General features: G+C 41.0%; 3 protein-coding genes across 4 annotated transcripts; 1 reads left to right on the top strand and 2 right to left on the bottom strand.

Annotated features, from left to right (window-relative positions):
- Positions 1-1,988: 1,988 nt before the first annotated feature.
- On the top strand, positions 1,989-6,559 carry gata1a (GATA binding protein 1a). 2 transcript variants are annotated; one of them, XM_041034876.1, is made up of 6 exons: positions 1,989-2,125; positions 4,114-4,348; positions 4,470-4,976; positions 5,320-5,465; positions 5,575-5,700; positions 5,845-6,559. In XM_041034876.1, the coding sequence occupies exons 2-6, from the start codon at positions 4,135-4,137 to the stop codon at positions 6,130-6,132; spliced, it is 1,281 nt and encodes a 426-aa protein (XP_040890810.1). In that variant the 5' UTR covers positions 1,989-2,125; positions 4,114-4,134; the 3' UTR covers positions 6,133-6,559. The 2 variants fall into 2 exon arrangements, with proteins under 2 accessions (XP_040890810.1, XP_040890812.1); XM_041034878.1 differs by having other exon boundaries at positions 1,994-2,125; positions 4,134-4,348.
- Positions 6,560-10,325: 3,766 nt separating this feature from the next.
- Positions 10,326-13,378, bottom strand: LOC121179826 (bcl-2-like protein 1). The gene is made up of 3 exons (XM_041034883.1): positions 13,260-13,378; positions 11,885-12,541; positions 10,326-10,984 (listed from the first exon to the last, which is right to left on the bottom strand). The coding sequence occupies exons 2-3, from the start codon at positions 12,407-12,409 to the stop codon at positions 10,844-10,846; spliced, it is 666 nt and encodes a 221-aa protein (XP_040890817.1). The 5' UTR covers positions 12,410-12,541; positions 13,260-13,378; the 3' UTR covers positions 10,326-10,843.
- A 751-nt stretch (positions 13,379-14,129) lies between these two features.
- adnpa (activity-dependent neuroprotector homeobox a) lies at positions 14,130-18,480 on the bottom strand. The gene is made up of 4 exons (XM_041034875.1): positions 18,114-18,480; positions 17,477-17,589; positions 17,045-17,137; positions 14,130-16,941 (listed from the first exon to the last, which is right to left on the bottom strand). Exons 2-4 carry the CDS (start codon positions 17,582-17,584, stop codon positions 14,596-14,598), a joined length of 2,547 nt encoding a protein of 848 aa, XP_040890809.1. The 5' UTR covers positions 17,585-17,589; positions 18,114-18,480; the 3' UTR covers positions 14,130-14,595.
- Between the last annotated feature and the right edge of the window lie 72 nt (positions 18,481-18,552).

Raw genomic sequence — 18,552 nt, forward strand, 5'->3', positions numbered from 1 at the left:
CTCATAATATTACTCTCATTTCACACAGATTGCTGTGCTCCACATGCAGATTAGCTCATTCTCTATTGGTTTTGATATTATTGTCTCTAAAACAAAACTGTGCACTTAGACAGATGCATAAGACACAGTTATTTAGCATCACCAACCATCATTTCATAAACTTTCACGCACCCTATTCAGGGTCCTGACAAGCTGGAGCCTACCCACCATGCACTGGGTGAGAGGCAGGCTACATCCAGGTTGCTGGCTGGTCTATCACAGAGCAAACGCGTGTAGACGGAAAAACACATTCACACCTGCAGGCGGTGAAGAGTTTCCAGTCCACCTGATCTCAGGACTTTCTTACTGAGGCCATAGTGCTTAGCGCAGCATTAAAAAATAATAATACTAGGGGTGTTGCAGTGACCTAATTTTCCCACATCTTTCTTGTGTCAGCCTTTTACTGCCTGTATGTCTAACTGACGCAAAATGCGCAAAATAAAACAGACCACTTTCTTTATGTCTCACTGATAGTAAATTAATTAAAGACAAAGAAAGAATTTCGTTTTTCCCTTCAGTGGTCTGAACCATTCTTTGAGACAATAAATTTAAACGGTCCATTTTAAAATGGTCATGAATCCTGGATGAAGCTTCTAGAGAAATATAGGTTGATGTAGTCAGTGATTATTATCCTGGATGATTTTTTGTGCATCTGATTTCCACTAAAAATATATAGGTTTCTAATCCTCCACATTCCCCGAAACACTGAGGACATAGCTACCGCCCTGATAAAGAGGACATTTCAGTTCAGCTCTGTGTTTCCTGACACCCATCGGGTCAAACCTTAAGTGGAGTTGTTTCTAACCTGTGACCTTGCTGATCTTTACCACACACCGTATGAAGCAGTTTGTGTTTGTTGGCGTAGCATGGGGATTTTATGCCAAGCAACAATAAACAGGTTGCTCAGTTACAAATTTGTGCCACAGTTAACATGACCTATGTATTGATTTGCATCTGGCCTAACTGATGCAGTTTATCAGCCCGTTGCTACCTTATGAGGATATTGTTTCAATTTAACTGCTACTGGTTCTTAAATAGCAGAAAAAGACCCAGTGTTGCAAATTTAAAAAGGGCCTCAATTCTTCCCAACTGTTTTTTTCTCCCCTGATTTCCCTGAAAACTGTAAATGAACAATGACAGAGGAAAGTTGGAGAACTACTTTGACTAGCAAATGACTGGGACAGTGACGGGCTTGTGCTCAGTCAGGCCGTGTCCAGCCCATATCTCTCCCCCATGATTGCAGCTCTTCTACCTATTTGCATTACTGTGTTCCACTATAAGCTTTTCTGGACCACAAAGAAATTGAGTCTTTGCATTTTATATTTGCTTTGTTCAAATGTCTGTCAAACTCTTTTTCCATGTGAGCTCAGTCTTATCAGGGGCTGTATGCACATTTCATCAACAGACAAAAAGAACCCGTCCTGTAGGTCCTGCCTGGAGCTGCTGCATCACATCCTTTAAATTGCATTTATGTGTATATCTGAGTAAACATTAAATCCTACAATTAAGGACATGTCACATAAAATGAGCTGCTCACTTCTTGTCTCTTAGTTATACCTAAATGTTTGATAATAGCCTTGGTTTGGTGCTGATATCCTTTTTATATGTGGAGCTTCCTGAGTGGAAATCATCAGAGATACAAACATGTTATCAATACTACGCTGAATACACACACAGCTATAAAGGGAGAGCAGAGGAACCAAGATTTAAAGCTGACACCTTCACCCTCACACATGCTTCAGAGGCCAAAAACCCTTGATAAGGCACTATTTGTAGCATTTGCAAATAAATGACACGGTCAGACTTAATTTGAAATCCAGGGCTGTAAATATGTTAGGTCTGCCCTCATACAACTTCTTTCTCTCTGGAAAAAAAAGAGGTGTGTCTTTCAAAAAAAAAGTTGTCCCCAACCCCTCCCACGAACTGTTTCTTAGCCCTAAAACTTTGCTGGTGGTTGGTGAAGTTGTTCTTGTAGCCATCAGCCTATGCTGAGGTAGACAGTCAAACTGTGCCACCTTCCACCTGTCTGCGTAGATTTAAGCCTGAGTCCTGCTGCTCACCTCGCTCATCTGTGACATCCACTCAGGTAGGTGACCCCTCTGCTCTTTGTCTTCTTGTTGCCCTTAATGCTCTCCAGTGAGCACCAGTGTGTAATCTAATTCATCTGGCAAAAAAAAAAAAAAAAAAATCTGGTTGATGAAAATGCATTTGTGCATTTGAAACTTTTACTGGTGAGGGTAAAGTAAAGGTAAAGGCCTTTTATTGCTTGATTGACTGTGACTTGCAGCGACATGAGAGGTGAGGACTTTGCTTTGAAGTGATGGAAATTCAGTTTCCTTCTCAATAAAATAGAGACACATTCTCTTAAACTTTGATACATGATTTAGATTTTTATTATTTGTATCACTTAAGAGATACAAATAAAAAAGATGAATTTTTTATTTAATTTTAATAACAATATAGAACACATTACCATGGGTCTATGTAAGTGTAGAAATGAGTGATCAAATTAATTTTGATCAGTTGTTTCTGACTATAAAGATGTCTTAGAGTTCAATCATTTTATATCAAATTAAATATCACATCCTGTTTATCTTATATGTACGCACAGAAATAACTAAATGAAATACATACCCAGCAACCTCTCAATTTACTACTGAAGTAAGTTCCTCTGGATAAAGGCGTCTGTAAATGTAAATGTAATTCGGAATCAAACCTCAAAGTAATTAACAAAGTTTCTGTGTGAAGCTTATGTCTGAGGATGAGATTAGTTTAAAATCATTAAATCTAAATCTAAATGTGATTATTTCCACCTGTTAGAATTTCTCTATTTTTTGATCAGCTCTCCACAACTCGCTGTCTCACTCTGCTCTGTTTTTACATTTGTCCCGTTTCTCATCTAACAGATTTCTATTAATCAGATGAGATTAGGGCCGTGTTCTATCAGTGGAGCTGGATATATTTAGCATTACAATAATGCCGTCTATCAGATTTTCTCACACTTTATCTGACACTATGAGCCTCTTCTCTTTCCTCTAAAGATATGGTGGAAGAGCTTCATCTGTTATTGCAGTTCTCATAGTACAGCTCTACATTTCTGAGCTATCACAGTTTCTGTCACACCTGTTAGTCATTTCTGGGGTTTTTTATTTTTATAAAAGATAGCAAATGTGTTTTTTTTTCATGCTTTATTCCCTCGAGACAAATAATAAAAATTATATCACAATTACACACACACACACACACCAATGTTGGTCTTTCCGTACTTGCGAAGACACTCATTGACATAATGCATTTCCTGGCTCCTCACTCTAACCTTAAACCATCACACATCAATGCCTAACCCTAACCCTAACCTGGACACTAAAACCAAGTCTTAACTCTCAAGCAGCCTTTCACATTTGTGAGGATCAACCAAAAAGTCCCACCCCACACAGTGTTTGACTTAGTTAAGTTCATTAATACACCATATAAATGACATATTTAGCAAACCGGTGTGAAACAAATCACACAATTTTGTGAAAAGAAGTGTGGCAGAGGTTGTTGTTATCACTTTGCAAACACAGCTTCAGGTGTTCTTGTATTTTATTTTATTTTTAGTTGGAGTGTCGTGCTGTTTGTCCACCCTGCAGAGCCTCCCCGAGGGTGTATATTTTTTGCATTCTTCTAACTGACACACCTACTGTAGAAAAGGACACTTAGTAACTGTTTGGTCACTGGCTGCATCACTACATTTATAGACCCATTTATTTTTAGTTTTTACTTTCAGCCACAGTCAAATGAGGATCCTAGAAAAGGAAGTTTGAAGAAACCTGCTGTCGGAGATCTTGTCCTTGACAACTTCAAGTTACACTGGTTTCTGTGAAGTGAAGAGATGGTGATAATATATCTGCTTCAATCACAGTTACTGTAAATCACACAGTTGTTACTTGCTGTAACCTGTTCCTTTCCAGTGTGCCCAAAAATATAAAATCTGAATTTTCCTTTCACTTTAAGAAAAATGATCACAAGAAGATGTATTTGACAGAAGAATAACTGTTGATTGCTTACATCCATCCCGTGGTCTTGTTACAGCTTGAGTCTTTCCCCATCAGCATGGAGGATTCCTCAGAGCAGTCCCACTGGGTGTCTCCGGCTCTGCTCAGCTCAGATCCTCTGGCTGGTTTCTCCTCTGAGCCTGGTCTGCTACCTCCAGGGGAAGATGGTGAGGCTTTCTTCTCCAGCCAGGACACCGACTATACTGGCCTGCCATCTTTCTTCTCCAACCCAAGCCACAGCCGAGCACCATCCACCTACAGACACGGCTCGGGTCAGTGCTCCCACCCACTGTCAACCACCAAAATCCACCTCCACATCCTCCCTCCAAATCATGATCTGACATTATCTATCCATTTGTTCATCTCTATTCATCTATCTGTTGCTCTCTAAAGTTCGGCAGGTGTTCGCTTCACCAAGCCTCCTCAGTAACCTCCAGCTGCTGGACGGGCCTGCCAGCCACTCCCTGAGCTCACCCTACAACCCCCCAGCCTCCACCTGGAGCAGCAGTCCCCTCACCAAGACCCCACTGCACTCACACACCCCAACTTCGCTCTACACTCCCGGGGTCAGCTCCTCCTTCACCACCTCCAGAGATGGATACTCTTCTCCATGCAGAGAAGGCAGGGAGAGCCCCCGGCTTCAGGAGGCCCTAAAGGCCGAGCGCCTGAGTCCCCTGGGGGGGTCGGGGGCCAGCAGCAGCTTTCTGAATCTGACTCCTGCCACTGGGAGTGTGTACGCGTCGCCGTCCCATTCCCACCCGCACATGCTGAGCCCCTACAGCTCGTACATGACCAGTCCGCAGGAGTACAGCTCTGCTGCACTATACTCCAGCCCCGGGGCCTGGATCAGCCCCTCATACTCCCCTAAACTTCGCAACAAGATGAGGATATCCACTCCAGGTGAGGATACACTGAGGATACACACCAGAGAACAAGACAACCTCACCACAATGAGTTGCCCAGTTGTCATGGAAATGTAGATGGTCAAATTTACATGTCAACTCACGGTCTCAACTTTGAAGTCAACATGGAAGAGAAGCACTCGGGGCATCTGCAAACAAGTGAAAATAAATAGAATAAACATTTTTTAAATTATTAGACATTTGAACATAAAATATTTGGAAGATATTTGAAAAATATGATATAAATATTTTAAAATACATTTTATACATGTTTATGTATTAATAAACCCTTCATCTCCTAGAACATGAAGTAATAACTATGTATTTTTGATTCTGAATAGAGGCCAGAGAGTGTGTCAACTGTGGAGCCACAGCTACCCCTCTGTGGCGTCGGGATGGGACAGGCCACTACCTGTGCAATGCCTGTGGACTGTACCATAAGATGAATGGCCAAAATAGACCTCTAATCCGGCCCAAGAAAAGACTGGTACGGCCCCCTGATTGCCCATGACTGGCTCCTTAGTAAACAATTAAATAAATAATTTAATTGCCAGAGCACTTTAGAAACCCTGATCATTTCCTTTTCTGTGTTTCAGATTGTCAGCAAGAGGGCAGGTACAATGTGTGCCAACTGTCACACAAGCACAACAACCCTGTGGAGACGCAACGCCAATGGAGAGCCTGTGTGTAACGCCTGTGGACTCTACTTTAAACTACACAATGTGAGTCACTTATCCAGATAAAGATCTCAACTGTACTATATTACACTATATTTACAAAGGAATCCAGAGACTGCTGCAGAACTCTTTACTCTGTATCTGCTTGTACGTGAAAAGTCAGGAAGCCTCATTCTTTGCTTTCCCCAGGTCAATCGGCCCCTCACCATGAAGAAGGACGGCATTCAAACACGCAACAGAAAAGTCTCCAACAAGAACAAGAAGAGCAAGAAGGTGGCCATGTTGGAGCAGTACTCAGAGGTGACTCAGCCATCCTCTCTGGACGACAACGGTGGGCCCTTTTCCCTGGGGCCCGGGACTCTCCTGACCTACAGCCACGCGCCACATCTCATCCCATCGCCCTCCCCTCTGCACCCCTCTGCCCCCTTACCCTACACACATCACCTCAACACCGGCATGGTGCCCACACTAGTGTGAAACCACAAAACAGGCACCTTTGTATATCAATCAGTGCGTTTGCTTGCTTGCCACTTATTTGTGTGGAATTTGTACATATGTGTTTCTACACTGGATGTCACATGAATGGAGTTTTCTGTTTATTTTCACTGTATTTTATTAGAAAACAAAGCTTTGTAGATATGATCTTAGTCAGACCCTAGTTTGAAGTCAGATAAAATCACTCCGCTGGGGTTACTGCACTTGTAAACACAGTGACGAGGAAATTCTTTCAGCTGTAAATACAAACACAAATCTGATTTAACAGCCAATATCTGCACCTCTTTTAATATTCAATAATGTGAAATTATACTTTGTGTTTCATGGGTCTGTTTTTGTATTTGCATTATTGATCTTATTTTATTGAACTCTGCAGATGAAATAATAAAGTGTGACTTATTTTGCTGGAGTTATGAAGGCTTTTGTTTTTAAAGTCATTTGAATTCTCAGTTCATCCGTTCGGTTCAGTGAACTGACCGCAGCAAAGCCTCCTGTATGGTGTTATTGTACTCCCCTGCTCAGGTATAATAGCCTCTTTGTACAGGCAGAGCTCCACTTTGACAGTGTAATTGTACATAGCAGGTATGCAAATCGCCCATTCCACAGAAGTGACAAACATTCAACTAAAGTGCAACACTTAGGCCTGGTTTTATATTTAGACCAGAGTTGCCAGTTGGTGAACAAGTGGGTCTCAAGTTCAAATGTACACACAAGGTCATATTTGTGTTTGTTATTACTCATCAGTGTTTGTGTGCTCATAAAGGGGGATTTTTTTCATGCATCAAATTTCCTCTCTCATGTAACGCTTGAATGCAAAGGTCAAAGGCTGCGGGAGATGCTAAATAATGGCTTTTAACAACATGTTTCATGACATCATAGCTCTTTACAAGATGTTTTATTTCTTCCAAAAGAGGCAAAAGACAGAAACCAGGAAGCTGAAAACTGAAAAGTGGCTCATTTTTATCAGAAGGCTCTGAGTGCCCTGAGGTGAACTGTGTTTATGTCACTGTTCTGACTGCTCCAGATAATGAGTGGTCAGATCCTTTAGTTAAGCAAAGCAAGCAAAATGAAAGTACAACAGTATGATCATAAGTTACTGAAAGAGTCAAAATAAAATAAATGTGTTGATTGTGCAGCAGAATGGCCCCTGTCCCTGGAGTTTTATTATTATTAGATATTATATTAAAAGGTTATTATTACTAACATTAAAACATGTAACACAATTTACCGTCATAGCTGTAGGTCAGTTGTAGGTCATTTTAACAACTTCACATACTGTAGCTGGTCGTATGTATTTGAAAAATCGTAATAGTAAAAGTACCAATAGCATATAAAGTGTTGTTGTTAGGGAGAATTAAAAAATGCAAAAAAAGTATCTCAAAATTATTCTGATGTAATTCTATCACGCTATTTTATGTAGATTTTAGTTTACATTTACTAATTTACTTCTCCACATTTAATTTTCAGACATGTTGGGTTACTGTGATTGTTTATATCCAGATTATTTCAGTCAGTGAAGCAGATATAAGTGTTGTTAATCAAACTTGTAGCCATGTCTTCATCGCTGGTTAAATCCGACCTTTCACAGAAAGTTCTTTGACAGACGTTGCAGCAAAACACAACTGAAAATCATTACAAAGAAAAACATTAAATGCATTATCCTAGTGCCATTTTATTTAAAATGCCGCGCAGTAAACACAGCTCAGTGGTACGTATGTGTCATGTGTTTTTTCAGCAGGGCAGGGGTAGCTCACTCAGGACTGAGGGATGACTGATAAGTTATCACTGAGGCCACAGACACCCAACCATCCACCTGCTGCTGGCACCGCCGCTCTTACACTCCCTGTCAGTTAGCAAGAGAGAGGCACCGTGTGCACTTTAGGTATTTAAGCGTGACACTTGACAGAGTTAAGATAAATACATAAATATATCACTGGTATGATCTGAAGGCCAACAAAGGGCTGTTGTGGGTAGATCAGTAGCGTTCTGGATTTGCTCCATTTGTTCGCACAAAAGAATTCACTCACAATTTTGAAAATTTGTATGTCATGTTTGGGTTCAATGACTCCATCCAGGTTTCATAATGTGTGGGCAAACACACAATGCTTCACTTGAGACAAATCTATAAATGATCACTTACATCGCTGCGTGTGTTTTCATGGTTGATTTCTACATGCTTCGCTGCAGACCTCAGAGAGAAATAAGACTTTCATTTATGCGGTTTCAGCTTCATGAGCACGGCCCTGCGAACACCTGGGCACAGCACCCATTTGTGACACGGTATGATATACACACTCTCTCTCTCACACACACACACTCACACTCACACACACTTCTGAGTGCATTGGTGATAAACCAACTCAGGGGAAGATATTTTGATTATAAGCATTTTGTCAAGTTGCAAATCAAACAGCTGGGTAAACCAAAGCTATTAAAATAGCTGATACTTTTCTTAGTCTCACTTCTTTATTTTCATTAACAGCCATTATTATGCTTAACACCTCCTGATTTCCCCCGGACTTTAATGATGAGAATTTAATGTATTGATACCGTGTAAATTAACATAAACAGATGAGGGGTTTTCTATCAGAATCAATTTACCATATGTACACAGAGTTTACCCTAAATCACACATGTAGAGAAACCCCATCATTTCCCTCTACAAGAATGAGCAGAATCAGTAAAAGTCATTCTGAGACAAGAAACAGAGTGCAAAAAAAAGACATGAAAGTTTGTCCATAATTTATACTCTTCCTTAACTGTCTCTATCTGCTGTTTATCTGCTGCAGCCGCCAGCTCTGCTCTGGGGAAATGGCAACAAATGACAGGGATAGATTAGCAACCACAGGCCTGCTCCTGTTCACTCACATGGCCATCCGTTAGTGGCCTTTTCTCTCAGACTGAGAGCAAGTTTCTTCTTCCATTCAGCCTGTTTTGTCCTTAGTTATAGGAGAAATATTTAGCAAGTAGTTTTATAGTTTTACGGGAGTTGTTTTATCTGAATTGAAGGAAACGCTTCCATTCAGACTAAAGCCACCCCTGTGCAAATTCATGTTTTGATTGTGTGTCATTTTAAACAACACTATTCCTGGAGAATGAAACAGATGCATGTCTGACAAACAGCCTTAGCTTGATGTATAGCACTGTCATTTTGAAATATCTGGTACACGAGCACCCCCAAATGGTAAAAACACAACACTGCAGCTCCAGTATTTCTCCTCAGCTGAAGCTGCACAGAACTAAGAACCCTCAACACTGCAGGTTAGAGATAACAGCCATTTATGTGTGTGTGTAGTTTTCATTGTCATCTACTTTGTTGATGAACTGAATATGAACTTAGAGGAGAACATGACATCTTTACTCTTTAAAACTATGACACCAAGAGGACTGAATCAAGAATGTGAAACATAAATGAAATATAAACTAAGATTTTGTAAATGTAAACATATTTTGGTGATAGTTTCTTGAGTAGTCTACATGATGGCATACACGTGTTAGCGCATGTTAATTAATTAATTAATTAATTAAAATAAAATAAAATATGCTGTATATGAGTGGAATTTGTCTGGTTAAATACATTATTAATGCATTCCATTATGTGCAGTATTTAAACAGTTTTGGATGGTGGACATGCAGTTGTGATTTTTTTCTTTGATGGATTCATTTTTGTATTCATCAGCCTATTTGTATACATCATATAAGGGTGTAGTGACTACTTTTAAATATTTTGACCCAACAATCCAGCCCAGATCAACACGCTGTCTATTGAAATAAATTTGTTGTTTGGAGTCAGTATGCAGAACGCTGAATATGAATGAATCCATGAGATAATAAATTAGAGCTTTTTAGAAACTTATAACAATGCATTATATCTCCTAAAGGATTCACAACATTGTCTGCTTTTGTTAAGATTTTGTATTCAATAAACTATATAATAATAAATCTGTTTCATCTCTACCTGGAAAAAACATTTGGGCTTAAAATTTACTTTTCCAGCCTGTCTAGTACTTTTCTTTATGTAATTAATAAGACATTTTTACAGGAACATACAACAGTGTTGTGAGCTCTATGGGAGATTTAATACAGTTTGATGGACTCAGGACTCAGTTTGGCAACATACTACAGATGTTTTTTTTAATACAATCTACACCAACCAAACAAAATAAAGACACAAGAAAAACATAAATATATTTATTTATAAGCATGCCTTAACTCCAGTACAGCCAACAAAAGGAGCTTACACAGTGAAAAGGAAATATAACTTATATTTTCTGTCCGCTGTCAGTTTTTAAGTAAAATTTGTAAAAGTGATAATTGGTCCTTGGATAACACACAAAGAAAAAATAAAAATGAGCAGTCTCATCAATCTCAAGTCTCATCTTTTTCACTGTTCCTTAGCTTATCGGGTTCATTTAAAGCACTTCCAGTCTGGCGAGTTAACAGCCTTTAACGACTGAAACTCTCTGCTGTGTGTTAAAAAAAAAAAAATTAAAGACACTGGATAAAGCGGGGTGAGAAGTACAACAGCTCACCAAGCTACATATGATGTACACTCCCACAAACTGCTTTAGCTAATCCACATTCTGTCAGTGCACAAGCAGACTGGGCTTTTTGTAAACATTAACTATTTAGTTGTATTTGTGTTGGCCTAGCATTACACAGGGAGCGCCGCTGTGAATGAGATGCAGCATCTTCACTGTTTCTTAGCGATGAGCACACCGATCAGCACTCCTGTCAGCAGCGCCACTCCAACTAGCAGCCATCTCCTCATCGTCTCCCGAGATCTCCTCGCTTCTGCAATGGCATCTCGCCCAAAAATCTCAGCAAAGCAGTCCTACAACAGAAAATTGAATTAAGAAAGAAAAAACAAAGAGGGAGAAGAATTATCTAAATTTCCTATTTGTAATCTAAGGTATTGTGACTGCTGTATAAAGAAGGAAAAACTCAACATATTGATGACAAAAAAGAAAAATCTTTCAGAAAAGTTTTTCAAATTAAATGTGCAAATGTAATTTTTTTTTGGTCTGTGGTGGATCCAAACCAAAAAAAAAGTACATTTTATATACAATGTATGGATAATTTATAAATAAGATAAAATTTCTTACCTTTTAGAAGATGTAAGAAATAACTGAATTAAGCATGAGCATACATGAGTGTTTTATGCTGCAGGAGTAGTCTGAGGCATTTTAGGAACATTCTGACATGTTTTTCCCACGTTCCTCTGAGTCACCTTCGAATAATTTGTGACTGTTGTGCATCCAAACCGACTGCAGTTGCCGTCCCCTATGAGAATCAAGCTACAAACTTTTGAGAGCCGCTAACTGTGTGTCAGTTAGGGATGCACGGATCCAACTTTTTACACTCCAGATAATTCCAGTAACTCATCCTGCCAATGGAGAGCACTGGTCTAACAGCAGAGCACTTTCTTTCCCCAGATTTAAAATCTTTACACCTCACTGAGTGGAACTCCTGGAGGATTGTTTTCATGTAAAGTATCATGAAGCCAGGGACTGCTGTAGCACTAATGCACTGATGGCTCACCGTAACAGAATGAATGTAACTGTATTTTAAAATGTTATTGACAACAATTGTACTGTATCAGTCACATTACTGCCAACACCCAGTCTCCTTCACAGGATCAGTATAGCAGCAGCAGATTCTGATTTGTACTGGATGAACACAGTCACAGTGCATAAGTACAGCTGCATGTTGAGTTCGCCCCCTGAGGACTCACCCAGCCTCCTTGGCTCTGGATCCACGGACTGAGGTGCTCATCCAGATACATGGTCATCCAGTCTGCGATGCGGGAAACCAGCTCACTCATATTCTTCTCAACGCATTCCACACACAATACACCCCCAAAGCAAAACAGGCCCACTATACGTCCCCAGTTGACTCCATCCTTGAACACTTCATCCATCACACTCTTAAAACTCTGGTAGGCTGTGTCAGGAGTGATGTCAAGCTGGGAGGAAAGGTCACTAAACGCTTGTGTGAAGAGCAGTTCAAACTCATCAGCAGAGTCCCTAAGAGCTTCCTTTACAGCCTCTATGCCACCACACGGTGATAATGACGCCCCTGGCTGACCACTGCTGTCCCTGCTGTTGACCAGCAACCCATTACTGGCTGCCGCATTGGCCTTGTCTCCTTCTGTCCTTCCACCAGCATCCTCCGGCCTCAGCAGTGAGGTTTGGTAGTTCCTCTTAGACAGCTTGTACCTTATAAAGAACTCCACCAGCTCTCTGTTACTGTACGACATTATTTCCACACTGTGAACCTCCAACACACAGCCAGCCTAGATGGACCCCAAGGTTTCACCTGCCATCTCTTTCAGTCTGTCGGCTGTCATATTAGAGCTTCTTTGCCTTATGTTGCAGCTTGCAATAGCAGTCTGGAAGCACAGGGGGATGAGAAATGGTTACATCAATTCATGTCAGCACACATTTTGCTACCTGTGCTGCTGTATTTCAACATCCACTGATTTCCATTCATTTCTGTAGTATATGAAAATCTAGTAGGAGACTCTAGAAACTTAATTTGTGCAATCCATCAAGTCTGCACACATTTTGGTCAGTCACATTATTATTGCTGCTGCGTATTAGTTTCAGCGCAGCTTGATCTGAAATATCTGCACTGCATTAGCACACAGTGACTGTGAAAAATGACCCAAAAAAAAAAAAAAACCTCACGCAGACTTGCTGTCTCCTGCATGAGTCAGCAATCTGCCGATAGATTTTCGTGATGTACAGAAATGAATGGAGACGGATGGATAACTGGGATGGTGAGAACTTCGCATCCAAAAACTGAAGCAATTATCTGAAAATAAATATACGCTAACAAACATTAGCTGACTAGCTGACTTGTAAGATTGGGATCATGAAATAAAGAAACACTAAATCGTTCCGATGTATATCAAGCCAAGTATGTGCGTTTATTTGCCAGCCTGCCACCGCTGACAGCTCTGGCTGCAAGTCACGTAGATACTACCAGTTTTAGCTTCAGGTGCTAACTAGCTGTTTATAAACAGTCCACAGGAAACGCATCAAAACAACTACAAACTACATCCATGGGAGTGGCCAGAGGCAGTAATCATTTTCAGGTATACTTACAACTCCTTCAAGCTTGTTTTCCCTGTGAGAGCGCAGCTACAGGGTCAGTAAAAGCTGTAGATGCGCATGCAGACACAATATGGACATTATTGCAGCTGCAGACTCTGTGGCCTGGACAGTGATGCACGCTGGCGGTTGGCCAATTCTGCTACTGTACCAGCCAGATGTCCCGCCTCCTGTTGCTCCTGCACCAATCAAAGTCTCAGATACACCGGAAATTAGGGGGCCCGTGAAAGTGACATCAGAATCATTCGAAAAGGACGTAAGATACGTTCGTTGTATTTAAATTTCACACCATTCACAATCTGAATGGACTGACTCCAGGCCTGCGAGTGGTAGTTCTATCTTATTATCTCCGAAATAAAACACTATAGCACCTTAATTACAAAAAAGAAGCTAAGTACATATATTGATTCATTTAATTTCAAACCCATTAACTTTAATTTGCTTAATGGAGTCTTTAAGCTTAAAAGCGTTTGCAGTGCTTTTACTATTGCACCATTTCTTGTAGATAAAGAACTATAACTTATCTAACTTCAAGAACACAAACTTTTCATTTATTATTTTGAAATTATGAATTAGCACAATGGTGGTGGGTGATAAAAGGAGGGGGGTATGGCCTTTTCTTTATCATAACATCCATTTAACATTAATTTGTACAAAAGCATGCATTTAGAGAAATATTAGATAACTTTCTCTCCCTGTACCTGTACCCTATAAAAACTTGAACCTAAAAATGAGACTTAAACCTGTTTTGCTGATTTAATTTTTAAAGCTCCATTATGTTCTGGCTTTAAAAATGTTTTCAGAAGACCTGACGCCAAGGATAACTGCCAAAAACTGAGTGACTGGTGAAGGGAAAAAAATAATTAAATGTTTTTATTAAACAAACATATTTATTAAAATGTGTACATAAGCAATTAGCATATCCTACACTGTCTAAATGTGAAATGACAACATGTTACAGTTCTTTGTCACAGTTGAGGAACGAAAAAACCGATGGAAATAGGGAAGTTGGCATAATCATAAATTTGTGACTGTTAACCAGTGAATAACACAGATTTCATGAAGAGACTAACAAAGAACAATGGCTAAAATATATACAATGTCACTTACATATGTCATATATTTCTGCACTATAATGCATCTCTTTTTTTCCTTCCTTCCGACACTGGTAACGAGGTCAACGTGTGGAAATAGAGTTTTAGTGACCCATGCCATTTGACCAAATATTTGCGATGTGTAACTGTCTGTAGAGCTGGTTTTTCCTTTGTTTTAGTTAATGCACTCCCTTAAAACTGAACTGTTAGCCAAGGCACACTGCTAAGCAGGGACACTAACAGAACGTTATCCAAGCATTTGTTTTCCCATCTTGCAAAGAGCTATCCTCACAGCTGTCCTCACACTCTATCTTCACAGATTTTGTCTCTTCTGTCAGGTTTGCCGGCTCCTTGAATTTTACATTCTCGTGTTGGTTCGTGTCAACGTTTCCATTCTCAGTAGGTCTATCTTCTGTCTCTGGTTCACTGTCTGAGTCAATGGAAATGGTTTCTGTGCATGTACTGAGTTTTAAGGTACAGTTTAGTGTTTCACACTGCTTGTTTTGGTCTGTGTTTGGAGTGCCAGACTTGAGGCCTCCAGATCTCCCCACTGAGGAGCTCTCCGTCTTGCTCTCCTCAAAGATCAGCTCGTGCTTAACTTTCTTGAGAGCCTGCATGTCAAAGCCAAGCAGCACAGACACCTTCTTGGTCTCACAGTGTCTCTCACACATCCTTCGCTTGCTTGCAAAGTGGCTAGAAATGTCAGATTTCCACAGCCAAAGACTTGCAGACAGCTTGTCCTCTTCCTGAGGAGAAAGGTAGGGTCGCCGGTTGAAGTAGGCCGTCAAGAAATCTTTCCTGGCCTCATAAGTCTTGTGCTCATAGCTTCTTGGATCCAGAGCAAGGTCATCCGTTTCAGCCTGATTTCCAGTGGTGGTGGTGGTGGTGGAAATCTTTGACTCCTTGCTCAATTTTAACCTCTTGGGGTTAGATGTGCCCTGCATTGGTGGCTGCCTCTTGAGGAAGCCAGCCCCGGACGAGTTGAGAGTCAAGGCAGACTTGAAGCCTTGGCTTGCCTGGTTCCTACCCACAGCTCGGCACTGCACGAGATGCAGTGTTATTGTGGAGGCCACCATGTTACTGGTGTACACCCCTAAGCAATGAATGCACTTGTATGTCATCTTTTTTTCAACCGGATGCATTGTTTGGAGCACTTGGTGTCGCTCCCTCAGATGCATGGCCAAAGCATCAGAGATGGGACCTTTGAGGATGGTGAAACACAGCGGACACAGCGTCTTCCCCACCTCACTATTGTGAGTCGTTGAAGAGAAACTTCTAGTATGAGGTTCACTCTTCTTCTCAATCATCCTTGGAGCAGTTAGCTTGACCAGAGGTGGAACACTATTCTGAGCAGGTGCAGGCTGATCTTGACCATTGACAGATTCCTTCATGTTGAAAGTGAGAACAACAAGCTGAACATTACTGGACTTATCTTGTTTAATGGTGAGATCAAAGGTTAGCGGTGTAGCACCAGGTGGTCCAACAAAGTCATCGGGGTGAGCCTGAGCCACATGTTCCATGATTTTTTCAACATTGTGGAAAGCAGAGTGACATTGTGGACAGGTGAGCCCGTGGATTAGCATGTGATTAAGCAGTGTGTCACTGGGCAGATAGCGGTTGCAAAGCAAACACTTGCTAGTGAAGTTGTGGATTTTCATGATGTACTTGGCCAGTGCCCACACTTTCTTTGCCTTGTGCGCATTCTCAAAATGAGCACTATAGAGGTTTTCAGGAAAAAGCTCATTGCAGACTGTACATATCTTCCACTTCTGTGTCTGGGCTGTGTTTACACCAGTAGCATTATTTTCAGCCACAGTATTGCCAGGAACTTTGGCACGCACCTGACTGGCTACAATGGGGGACTGATTTTTAATAACAGGGACTGCTGGCTTTAGATAGCCAATCACTGGCTGTGCCGTTGGCTCAGATCTAAGTGGGTGGCCCCTGCTAATGATCAGAGGCATCTTCTGAGACATGGCTGGTAAGGTTTGCGACCTGGAGACAACAATATTAGCATGTCCAATCATGGTGGTGACTTGAGCACCAATGCGCTCGTGGTACTCTATAACATGTTGTACTAGAGCCTCGTAACTGCGTGTGGAAAACTGGCAGCGTTTACAGAGTATGTTGTTACCATTGACAGAATTAGCACCATTTTTGAGAGATGATTCAGAAACCATACCAAGATACGGAGAAACAATATGCTGAAAATGTTCCCTGTAGATGTGCCTTCTCACAACGTTGTAGAGAGTGTCCCGGAAGGTGCATTTTTTGCAAAAGTACATCGCTCTCTCCACTCCATCTCCCTGTCTGGCTCTATCCAGATATGTTTTGTCCTTTTTTCGTAGTGCTGTTCTCTGTGAGCTCCCATAGTTCTGCCTTGCTGAACTAGGTAGATGGAATATTTTAACATGTGTCTCCAAAGTCCTCTTGCTTGCAGTGAATGTGCAGTATGGACAGTTGAGCAGAATTTTACTCTCAAAGATTTTCCTGTGTACATTGCGGAAGTGATTCTTGTAGCCTGAGTAGTACTTGGAAGAAAACGGGCACTCTGTGCAGCAAAATGGCTTTGATCTGTATTCCTAACAGACACCAGGAGAAAAGAAATCGCAATAGCATTAAGATAGATATGGTGATTTGTGGATAAACATTTGAAAACAGTTTGAACAGAGGAATAAGATTTACCTGTGTTTTAGAGTATGATGGATCCCATGCGCAGATATCAAGGCAAAGAGTGCCCTTTACAAACTGATCATTAGGGCAAAACTCTTTGAACTCCTGTGGAAGTAATTGATTAATTGAAAAGATTAACATAAATTTGTTATACTCAATAAATGTTTATGTACAACAGCATACAATAGTTTTTCATTAACTGCCACACTGGCTTTTGACAAATTCTGCTCAGCTAGCATGGACGTCAGTTATCATATCCTTCACAAAATATTTTCTAAACAGATCAGATCAAATATTTACTAAACAGATTAAAAAAACACTACTCACACTTGAAACTACATTTTTGAAACATGACCGCTGTCAATAAGTTCCATTATAAGTAATAATACTCAGTTTAATGTAGAGATTTCTCAAGACAACACATGCAAATAAAACTAGACTCACCTCTGCTGCCTCCTTGCAGTACTCCAGGCCAATGTCTCCAAGTGCTTTTTTCACTTGTTTTCTAGCTCTCCTGATTCTTGTGAGGTTATTCACTGGGAGCTGATACATCTCTCCTGACAGGACATTACTGATTAGTCAGAGGTTGGTTTAATGTAAATTCTCAAATATGACATTACAGACTGTAACACTAGGATTCAGTCACAAACAACATAAAACAGGCGACACGCCCTCTCAGTGCTTGTCTCTATTTCATAAATCATTGTCAGCATATTTACTTATGATGCCAAACAGTGTTAGCCATGTTCAAAGCTCCGGACTCTACAGGGCCCCGGTGCTGTCTCTGTGCACATGCTTCACTTTAGCCCTCTTCACTAATTGAGTGCTGGTCTGACCTTAAATACTGAATCAGAGAGCAGGTCTGTCACCTCTCCTGCTCCAATATGTCCAGTGGTTTCCGGACTCGGGGATCTATAGAACGTGTTGTGTTTTGCTTTGTGTGCTATCGTTACTGTGTTAGCCTAAATTAGCACTGTCAGACTGATCACCCACTTAGCTTCAAAGCTAGCGATGCATAGCCGGCTGGCGTTATTTATGTCTCCATTTTCACAGAGCAGATCCATCCATGCGTTTCACTCACCTTGTGATACGTCTGAAGACTAGCTTTACACGGGTTCCCTCGCTACATAAATGGCTAACAAAGAAGTTAAGAGGCTGGTTGGGACGTGCAGACTGATGGTGATGTTCGGTGTCCTCAAAGCCGGTGCTGATGCTCAGCAGCTCCACGGCTAGCTAACGACGCTGGCTAGTTAGCAGTCACATCTGTTTTGCTGCAGCTGCTAGCTAGCTGGAGGGACAAAAGGCCGGGCAGGGTGGTGCATATCTTATGAAAACAATAGACTCCAAAAGTGAAGACTGCCAGCACCACCCGGTGTCCTCTGAGTACTTATTTTACTGGCACCGGTGGTCAGGCCAGCCTGTAAGCTAATGTTATCTATTCCAAGTGAGCAACTCTCAAGCCAAAATGGCGACGACAAAAAGACGGAAGTCGTATCAGGGAGCAGGGCAGAGGATGGATG

This window comes from Toxotes jaculatrix, chromosome 3 (genome assembly GCF_017976425.1).
Source record: "Toxotes jaculatrix isolate fToxJac2 chromosome 3, fToxJac2.pri, whole genome shotgun sequence".
Classification (NCBI taxonomy): domain Eukaryota; kingdom Metazoa; phylum Chordata; class Actinopteri; family Toxotidae; genus Toxotes; species Toxotes jaculatrix.